The sequence below is a fragment of the Cotesia glomerata genome, linkage group LG9 (genome assembly GCF_020080835.1).
Source record: "Cotesia glomerata isolate CgM1 linkage group LG9, MPM_Cglom_v2.3, whole genome shotgun sequence".
In the NCBI taxonomy this organism is placed as follows: domain Eukaryota; kingdom Metazoa; phylum Arthropoda; class Insecta; order Hymenoptera; family Braconidae; genus Cotesia; species Cotesia glomerata.
This window is the reverse complement of record NC_058166.1, coordinates 735,146-745,436: the sequence shown is the minus strand read 5'-3', so window position 1 is coordinate 745,436 and position 10,291 is coordinate 735,146. Positions and strand designations below refer to the sequence as shown.

Here is a 10,291-nt window from a genome sequence, read left to right as displayed (position 1 = left end):
TTCGAAATTTTTTTCGTTCCTAAAATAGTCATAACTTTTTTCCTAATTCAAATTTAGGAACCGGGTAAATTTTGTCTTAAAGAAGAGAATTGAAGCTACAAATTTGTCTCAAAATTTTTTTTCTAAAATCAATAATTTCCTCTATAAAAATTATCAAAAATAAATCTTTAATTTTTTTGTAAGTAAGCTAAAATTTTTTTAATTAATTTTAAACTTCAAAAAATTATTGTAAGCTTTCAAAATTTTTTTTTTGGAAAAATGCTAAGCTAAGGTTCTAGATCAGACTCTTGGCGATCCAAAAACCTCCCTATTGACCTAATTTCGACCAATAGAACCCGAGATCCTGCGACTAAAGCCGGAGTAAAATTTTCACGGTACTTAAAATAAAAAAAAAATTAAATCTGGACTTTAAATATAATTTAATTTTTACGACCCTGGGAACGAAATAAAAAAATATTAATGCTCACTTTCTTGGGCCCTCGGGCTCTCGACTTTTTCTGAAAGGCGTGACTGTTAACCGACGCTCGGGTTAATAGTCACTTTACTTTATTTCTTTTTCTAATTTTAGAAACTCAAAAAAATTTCTTGTCCTTTGCTTTGATTGCAGGATCTCGGATTCTATTGGTCGAAATTAGGTCTATAGGGAGGTTTTTGGATCGCCAAAAGTCTGATCTAGAACTTTAGCTAGGTCATTTTTTCCAAAAAAATTCTAGAAGCTCACAATAATTTTTTGAAGTTTAAAATTTATTAAAAAAATTTAAATTTACTTACAAAAAAATTAAAACTTTATTTTTGATAATTTTTATAGAGGAAATTATTGATTTTAGAAAAAAATTTTTACGACAAATTTGTAGCTTCAATTCTCTTTTTTAAGACAAAATTTTACCGGTTCCTAAATTTTAATTAGGAAAAAAGTTATGACTATTTTAGGAATAAAAAAAATTCTTAAAAAAAAATCTTGATAAATTAATTAATTTTCGATAATTAATATCTCAGCTCCTATTCATTTTAGGAAAAAATTTTCCTACAAAAATTGTAGGCCTAAATTTCTTCTTTAAGACAAAATTTTACCGGTTCCTAAATTTCAATTAGGAAAAAAATTATAATTATTATAGCAACAATAAAAAAAATTGTAAAAAAATGAATTAATTTTTCCGTAACTAATTTTCAATAATTAATTTCCCAGTTCCTATTTATTTTAAGAAAAAATTTTTCCTACAAAATTTGTAGCTTAAATTCTCTTCTTTAAGACAAAATTAATTATTTTTTGGTTCCTAAATTTCAATTAGGAAAAAAATTATAATTATTATAGCAACAATAAAAAAATGAATTAATTTTTCCGTAACTAATTTTTTATAATTAATTTCTCAGCTCCTATTAATTTTAGGAAAAAATTTTTCCTACAAAATTTGTAGATTAAATTCTCTTTAAGACAAAATTTATTATTTTAAATTAATTATTAATTAGTTCCTAAATTTAAATTAGTCAAAAAATTATAAAAAAATGAATTAATTTTTCCGTTATTAATTTCCAATAATTAATTTCCCAGCTCCTATTAATTTTAGGAAAAAATTTTTCCTACAAAATTTGTAGCTTAAATTTTCATCTTTAAGACAAAATTAATTATTTTAAATTAATTATTATTTGTTTCCTAAATTCAAATGACTATTTTAGGAACGAAAAAAATTAATTCCTAAATTTTTCCCCACTCTTACCTCCCCTCAAAAATTTCCCCCTCTCCTATATTTCCTCTCGAAACTGCATCGAATCTCGCAAAAAGCTACATTTAAATCCTCTACTCGGCGCCAGTCACCAGAGAAAGTCAAAAAAAAAGCTAGTCTGGCGCCGGAGAGTCGGCTCCCCACTCTTAACATACCGCTACTGTCTTACGCCCCCTCTCCTCTCCCAGCCGAGAGCTCGGAACTCGGAACCCACGCGCTGGAAGAATCAGTCAGGCGCCAAACGTTCGCGAAAGCACGTCACAGTGCGTAGTAAAAGTTCCCTTGGATTTTTTAGTGTGTGAAAAATATTTTGTGAGTGAAAAAAATTGTTTTTTTTTTTTTAAATGAGTGAAACGTGCGAGCTCGCGTTTAAAGGTAATTAATTAATTTTCCGGAAAAAAAAATTTTTTCATGCAAAAAAAAAAAATTTTTTATACTTGGCGCCAGTCTGACGGGACAAAATCGAATGTAAGGTATTTTCTCGATCGCCGATCGCTCAGATGACGACTTAACAAGGGGAGGGGGGTCGCGAGAAACCGAGCCGAGGATAAAAAATGAGAATAAAAAGACAGACGTGGCGCCAGCGTGGGCAGAATCCAGACAATGACAAAGAATTTCTGAGCTAAATTTTCGGCGCCGATTGTGACGATTCTAAAATACTTAGGTATATACCTAGGGAGTGTTTTGGTTAGGAAATTTTCCGGGGAATATTTCTTAAAAAAGAAAATTTAGAAAATATTATAATTTATACGGGAAAAACGGGCCAGAGTAAAAGACTAAAAAATTTTCTGGGAATTTTTTGGATTTTCCGAGGAAAATTTTTGGGAGGTAATTGTAGAGCGGAAAATTTCCTAATTAAAACACTCCCTAAGTGAGGTCATAGGAAAAGTTTTAAAAAAGTTATGGTGAAAATTAGAATTTTAGGAAAAAAAACTAGTGGAAATTTCGGCGCCGATTGTGACCATTTTAGAAGACTTAGGTACAGACTTAGGGAGTGTTTTTAATAGGAAATTTTCCGAGGAATATTCCTAAGAAAAGAAAATTCAGAGAAAACTTAAATTTATACGGGAAAAATGGGTCAGAGTACTAGACTAAAGAATTTTCCGGGAGTTTTTTGGATTTTCCGAGGAAAATTTTAGGAATAAAGGAAAATTTTTGGGAAAATTTCCTATCTAAAACACACCCTAAGTAAGGTGATAGGAAAAGTTTTGAAAGAATTATGGTGAAAAATATAATTTTAGGAAAAATAAGTGGAGAAAAAGTTAGTGAGAATTTCTGAGCTAAATTTTTGGCAGCTATTGTGAAAATTCTAGGCGAATTAGGTACAGACTTAGGGAGTGTTTTGGTTAGGAAATTTTCCGGTGAATATTCCTAGAAAAAGAAAATTTAGAAAAAACTAAAATTTATACGGGAAAAACGGGCCAAAGTGGAAGACTAAAGAATTTTCCGGGCGTTTTTTGGATTTTCTGAGGAAAATTTTGGGTTTAGAGGAAAATTTTTGGCATGAAATTGTAGAGCGGAAAATTTCCTAACCGAAATACTCCCTAAGTGAAGTGATAGGAAAAGTTTTAACGAAGTTATGGTGAAAAATGTAATCTTAGGGAAGAAAAGTGGGGAAATAGTGAATTTTTAGAGAAAAAGGTGGAAATTTATCGAAAAATTAGGGAAAATTGCAAAGTTTTTTAGGGAAGAAAAATATAGTGTAAAGTTAGGAAGGTTTTTTAAGGGCAATTAGTGCAGACGCACTTACGGGTGTTAGGAAATTATTGTGATTATGCACTTGTTTGGTGTTTTAAAGAGATACTCACGGTGTTTATGTTTCAATTGGAGGGGAGATTAAGGATCTGGGGGTGAATAATTGCGCACCTGTCGATTGTTTTAATTTGTGGTTTGTTTTAATTGAGTGGGCGTGATTAAATTAGGTAATTTTTCGGAGTTTAGGAGGGAAAAATCTCCTCGGAATTTTAATTAGGAAGAAGATTAAAACGGTGATTTTGATTTTTGATAATTTATAACTCGGCTCCTATTGATTTTAGGAAAAAATTTCTAAGACAAAATTTGTAGCTCTAAGTCTGTTCTTCAAGACAAAATTAACCCGGTTCCTAAACTTTAATTAGGAAAAGAGTTATGACTATTTTAGGAATAAAAAAAATTCTTTAAAAAAATCTTTATTATTCCTGATTAATTAATTAATTTTCAATAATTAATATCTTGGCTCCTATTAATTTTAGGAAAAAATTTCTAAAACAAAATTTGTAGCACTAAGTCTGTTCTTTAAGACAAAATTAACCCGGTTCCTAAACTTTAATTAGGAAAAAAGTTATGACTATTTTAGGAATAAAAAAAATTCTTAAAAAAAATCTTTATTATTCCTGATTAATTAATTAATTTTCAATAATTAATATCTCGGCCCCTATTGACTTTAGAAGAAAATTTTTCGTACAAAAATTGTCAGCTATAGTAGGGTTTTTTTTTAAGACAAAATTAATCCGGTTCCTTAATTTTAATTAATAAAAAAGTTATGAATTTTTAAGTGATATTTTAGGAGCTAGTGTCTAAAAATTGAAATTAGACCAAAAATATTTTTATTAAAAAATAAAAAAATAAAATTTTCTTCGGCACGTGCGCACACAAGAGCACAGTTGTTAAAACAGTACATCCGGCGTGTGAAAATAACTCGAGACATCTGGAGTAAATTTTAAATTAAAGAAATAGAATTGTAGTTAATATTTTTCCGTCAGAGTTTCAGTGAAATTTAAATAAAAAAATTATTTTTTAATTAAAAAAAAATAAAATTCGCCAGATGCTGGATCGAGAAAAAAATAGAGAAGAGACACGTGCGGAAAGTTAAATATGTCGACGTTAAAGAAGGAATATGTTGTAAAATACGCAAGTGGGCGAGACGGTCACCAGCTGCGAAGTCTCAAGACCGAGCAAGTTTACTCCTACGTGATCTTTTATACCTTTTATGAGTCACGCGGATTTATTTTTTACACGTGGGATTTTTTTATTTATTTATTTGTTAATTAAGTTGAGAAAGTTGTTATTTTTTCACCACTTAAAAAATTTATAACTTTTTTTAGAATCAAAATTAACGAACCGGATAAATTTTTTCTTAAAGAGGACACTTTAATCTACAACTTTTGTTTCAAACTTTTTTTTGTAGGATCAATTTTTTATTTAACAAAAATTGTCAAACTCAAAAACTCGGAATTTTTTCCAAAAATCACCTTTTTAAACTTTATTAATAAATTAAAAATAGATATTTAATTATTTTTTTTATGTCTTCGCCGGCATTTTTATAATCCTTAAAGTCTCTATTTTAAGATTCACTATTAATTTTTTTTATTTTAACTTTTTTTAAGAAAGTTTTCAACGACCCCAACTCAAAAAACCCTTTTTTTTGGAAATTTTCCATGTTTTTATTTTTTAAAAATTTATAACTTTTTTTCTAATTAAAATTTTTAAACCAACTAAATTTTATCTTAAAGAAGAGACTTAAATCTACAACTTTTGTATTAAACTTTTTTTTGTAGGACCAATATTTTATTTAATAAAAATTGTCAAATCCAAAAACTCGGAATTTTTTTCAAAAAACACTTTTTTAAAGTTTTTGATAAATTAAAAATAAACACAAAATTATTTTCATGTCTTCGCCGGCATTTTTATAATCCTTAAGGTCTCTATTTTAAGATACACTATTAATTTTTTTTATTCTAACATTTTTTAAGAAAGTTTTCAACGCCCCTAACTCAAAAAAACCTTTTTTTTTAAATTTACTCTATTTTTGGGTCTTAAAAAATTCATAACTTTTTTTTTAATCAAAATTTTAGAACCGGACAAATTTTGTCTTAAAGAAGAGACTTTAAGCTACAAATTTTGTTCAAAAAATATTTCTCTAAACTTAATAATAATCGAGATATTAATTATTGAAATTAATTGTTTAATTTAATTAAAAGATTAATTTTTTTTAACTATAAAGATTTTTAGATACAAAAAAAAAATTTTAATGAATGATTTCATTAAAACAGATTTTATTTTCTTTAAAGCGTGTTTATTTACAATTTATTGCGTATTTGTGTTTATTGATAGACGAGAGTAAGAACGAGATCGATCGGAGACTGGCTCGGTGGCGCCTGTCGCTGACCCCGAGGACCTTATGATCGACATTTCGTTATTGTCTATCACTGCATCACTCTTTCAAGCACTTCGACTCTCAATTTATTTTTTTACTGCGCATTAAATACCACAAAACAATTACATAACTCAAATTTTCAATTTAAAATTTTTCATAGCAAACTTTAACCTTCAATATCTCAGGATCTATAGATCCAAATTAGATCACTAGGGATGTTTTTGGATCGCCAAAAGTCTGACTTAGATCCTTAGCTTATCCATTTTTCAAAAAAAAATTTTGGCTAGTCACTATAATTTTTCAAAGTTAAAAAGTCAATTTTTTAATTTTACTTTTATGATTTTTTTTTTTGATAATTTATATCTCGGCTCTGATTGGCTTTAGAAAAAAATTTTTAGGACAAAAATCGTAGCCCTAAGTCTCCTGAGTAAAAAAAATTTTATTGGTTCAAAAATATAAATTCCAAAAAAAGTTATGAATTTTTTAGTAACAACATACTTTTTTTTTTTCAGACGGAATGTCAGGCTCGGAAAAAGACGCCGGATTTTGCAGCGGCGAGGACGAGAACTTGCACTCTCCAAGCGGCTCGGAGGACAGTGTGGAGGTCCAGATCTCCCCAATATCCCTGCGGAACAAGCGGAAGCTTGCGGAGCCAAAAAAAGCCTTAAAATCTGACCCCAATCGTCCGCTGAAGAAAAGAAGGCTCATCGAGCGGAGCAGTTCTCCGTTTCGGCCATGGAGCTCTCCGGAGAAAGAGGAAGAGGATCGCTGGAGGCTGGAGGAGGAGCGGAGGAGAGAGGAGGAAGTCCAGCGGCTGTACGAGGCTCAAATTCACGCTCAAGTCCTCGCCAGGCTTCAGATTGCGGCTAAGAGCCAGGAATTGAACCAAGATTCAAGATTCCGTACGGCTAACTTACACCAAGATACTATCAGCCGTACGGCTACTCCCCACTTAGACTCTAATTTTCCTACCAGAGCTGTTTTAAAATCCGAAATTAATTTAAATAAATCTAGCTTACCTCCTGAGGCTAAAATCCGCACGGCGAGCTTACAATCTGAGTCTAGGCTCCGTGCGGCTACTCCATATCCCGAAACTGGTTTTCGGGAAGCTTCACAATCTAAAGAAGATTTCCGTACGGCTTCCTTACACCAAGAAGTTATTAGCCGTACGGCCACTCCCCGGCTAAACTCTAATTGTTCTACCGGAGCTGTTTTAAAATCTGAAATTAATTTAAATAAGTCTGGATTAAATACTGAAGGTAAAATCCGTACGGCTAACTTACAATCTGAATCTAGGCTCCGTACGGCTACTCCATATCCAGAGAATAACCTTAATACTTCAACTTTTCAAACAGAAGGTAGATTCTGTACGGCTGTAATTGATCTAGAAGGTAATATCCGTACGGCTAGCCCCCACCAAGACTCCAACTTTCGACCAGGAGCCGCAAATTCTGACCCTAGATTTTTACAAGAGTCCAAAATCCGTACGGCTAGCTTAGAATCCAGCTTCCGTACGGCTACCTTACAAAAAAGAAGCCACTCCCCTAGTTATCGCCTCCAAGACGACTCCACCCACCAAAACGAGCCATTGGCTCTGGTTCTAAGAGAGGGGCGTGTCCCTCCCCACCCAGGAGTCTCTGATTTGCCGTACGAAGATAAAAGAGGCGGGAAAATTCCTAGCAGTCGGATGTCTTCGACCAGTGGTGCTCATTCGGAACAGTCGACTACAAATCACAGTCAGAGGAACTATAAAAACATGACCAGAGAGCGGCGGATCGAGGCCAATGCTCGGGAGCGGACCAGGGTCCATACTATCAGTGCGGCTTTTAATACTCTCAGGCGGACCATCCCCGCCTACTCTCACAATCAGAAATTGTCCAAATTGTCGGTATTGAGGATCGCTTGCAGTTATATCATGACCTTGAGTAAGATTGTTAGGGAGGGGGAAGATAGTCTGGGGGAGGGGGTAAATGGGCTGGAGGGGGTAAACGGGGCGGAGCTTGGCGAGTGTGTGGACCTTGTGTCCAGGACAATTCAGACTGAGGGGAAGCTCAGGAAGAAAAAGGATGAGTAGGTGAATGTCTAGTGATTAGGGGTGATCAAATTTTGACGATCTGCCATTTTTTATTTTTATTATTATGTATATAAATGCTTCCAGTTAATGCCGACTGATGTTAAGTACAAAAATTTATTTTTTTTTAACTAGTATTTTTTTTTACTCTCTCGCAATTTTATTAAATGGTTAGTTTGATTTTCGTCAGTGACGAGATTTATGTGGTAAATCAAAAAAATTTTTTTTACTTTCTGTACCTTATTATTGTAACAATAATTATGATAGTGATAATAATTATAATAAATAAATATATTAATTACATTTTTTGTTTGATTATTTTGCACCTCTTACTTAGTCGCCAGTATCTCGGCTCCTATTGGTCAAAAGTAGACCAATAGGGAGGTTTTTGGATCGCCAAAAGTCTGATCTAGAACCTTAGCTAGGTCATTTTTTCAAAAAAAATTTTGGCTTTCCAAAAAATCACTTTGAAGTTTGGAAGGATTTTTTTGATTTTAGGCTCGTTTTAAAAAATTCATATCTCGACTCCTATTGGTCGACTTTCGACCAATAGGGAGGTTTTTGGATCGCCAAAAGTCTAATCTAGAACCTTAGGTTAGTATTTTTTCCAAAAAAAAATTTTGGCTTTCCAAAAAATCATTTTGAAATTTGAAATGATTTTTTTGATTTCAGGCTTTTTTCAAAAATTTTTATCTCGGCTCCTATTTAATTTAGAAAAAATTTTTTCGTACAAAAGTTGTAGCTTCAAGTCTCCTCTTTAAGTCAAAACTTGGCCGGTTCAAAAATTATGATTATAAAAAAAGTTATGAATTTTTAAAGTCGTCCTTTTCAAAAATCTAAACTTTGACCTTGAAATTTTTGTTGGTGACTTTAGACTCGGATATCTCGGCTTCTATTGGTCAAAAGTGGACCAATAGGGATATTTTTGGATCGCCAAAAGTCTGATCTAGAACCTTAGCTAGGTCATTTTCCCAAAAAAAAATTCAGAGAGCCAGAATAATTTTTTTAAAATTAGAACCCGAGCTATCTCGAGTTCGTCGTATCGTTTATAAAGAAAAAAGTAAATACCAAGATTAAGTGAGCAATCACAGGTGTGCAATAGCTGATAAAATAATATCTAAACTCGCCCGTAAGTATATATTCATATATTTTTTATCTATGTCAAGTACACACGCACCTAAAGCCCATTTAGTTAATAAACGTAAACATTAAATTAAATGAATTACTCACTTATTAATTAAATAATTAAATAACCCCTTTAAAAGTTTTTATTTGACCTTCAGAATTTTTACAAATTTTTTTGGCCATCAAAAATAATTTTTTTAATTAAAAAAAAAATAAATAGTAAGTTTTATTTTTATAAGAACATCTTGATTAAAGCTTCGATGACCAATTCATTGATAATAAGTACAAGTGCACTTTGATAACAAGTTGGAGATAATACAATAAAATAAATAGATTTTTAGGCAACTGATAATGACAACTATTAGTGATTAAAGTGAATCATTAGTGAGTTTTAATTGGAAAATTACGCAGTTATTAAAAATATATGTTTTTAAAAGTTTGTTTATTTGTTTGGTATTTTAAAAATTCATAACTTACTCTGGAATTTAAATTAAGCTGCCGGATGAATTTTGGTGGAAAGAGAAGATCTTGAGCTACAAATTTTGTATTAAAAATTTTTTAGAAAAATTTATTTTTGACTTGTTTTTGGTCATTAAAATAGTCATAACTTTTTTTAGAATCAAAATTTTGGAACCGAATTAATTTTATCTCAAAGAAGGGTCTTGAAGCTACAATTTTTGTACCAAAAGTTTTTTTTAGAACCAATTGTTTATTTTATAAAAATTAGTGAAGTTAAAAACTAACAATTTTTGCGAAAAAGGAGATTTTTAAATTTTGATATAAAATTAAAAATAGATACAAAATTATTTTTATGTCTTCGCCGGTATTTTTAGAATCTTTAGAGTCTTAGCTTTGAGAGCTATTAAAAATTAACAAAAAAAAAATTTTTTTTAATAAAGTTTTCAGCGCCCCCAACTCAAAAAATCCATTTTTTTGGAAATTTTCCACGTTTTTAGTGTTTAAAAAATTCATAACTTTTTTTAAAATTAAAATTAAGAAACCGGATGGAGTGTATTGTAAAAAAGAGACTTAAAGCTACAATTTTTGTAAGAAACATTTTTTCCTAGGAGCAATTGTTTATTTAATAAAAATTGTCAAAATTAAAAAAACTTAAAATTTTAGCAAAAAAGAATTTTTTTTAATTTTGATATAAAATTAAAAATAGACAAATAATTATTTTTAAGTCTTCGCCGTCATTTTTATAATCCTTAGAGTCTTAGCTTTAAAACCTACTAAAAA

General features: G+C 30.8%; 1 protein-coding gene across 4 annotated transcripts; it reads left to right on the top strand.

The window, feature by feature from the left end:
* The first annotated feature begins 1,899 nt into the window (after nt 1-1,899).
* On the top strand, nt 1,900-8,195 carry LOC123271695. 4 transcript variants are annotated; one of them, XM_044738081.1, is made up of 2 exons: nt 1,900-2,096; nt 6,369-8,194. In XM_044738081.1, exons 1-2 carry the CDS (start codon nt 2,066-2,068, stop codon nt 7,928-7,930), a joined length of 1,593 nt encoding a protein of 530 aa, XP_044594016.1. In that variant the 5' UTR covers nt 1,900-2,065; the 3' UTR covers nt 7,931-8,194. The 4 variants fall into 4 exon arrangements, with proteins under 4 accessions (XP_044594016.1, XP_044594017.1, XP_044594018.1 ...); XM_044738082.1 differs by lacking the exon at nt 1,900-2,096 and adding an exon at nt 2,124-2,385 and having other exon boundaries at nt 6,369-8,195; XM_044738083.1 differs by lacking the exon at nt 1,900-2,096 and adding an exon at nt 2,435-2,700 and having other exon boundaries at nt 6,369-8,195.
* The last annotated feature ends 2,096 nt before the right edge of the window (nt 8,196-10,291 follow it).

Excerpts from the sequence above, each read along its gene's own strand:
- LOC123271695 (XM_044738081.1), top strand. The coding sequence starts at position 2,066 with ATGAGTGAAACGTGCGAGCTCGCGTTTAAAG. Across the intron at positions 2,097-6,368 it reads GTGCGAGCTCGCGTTTAAAG|ACGGAATGTCAGGCTCGGAA; the intron begins GTAATTAATTAA and ends TTTTTTTTTCAG.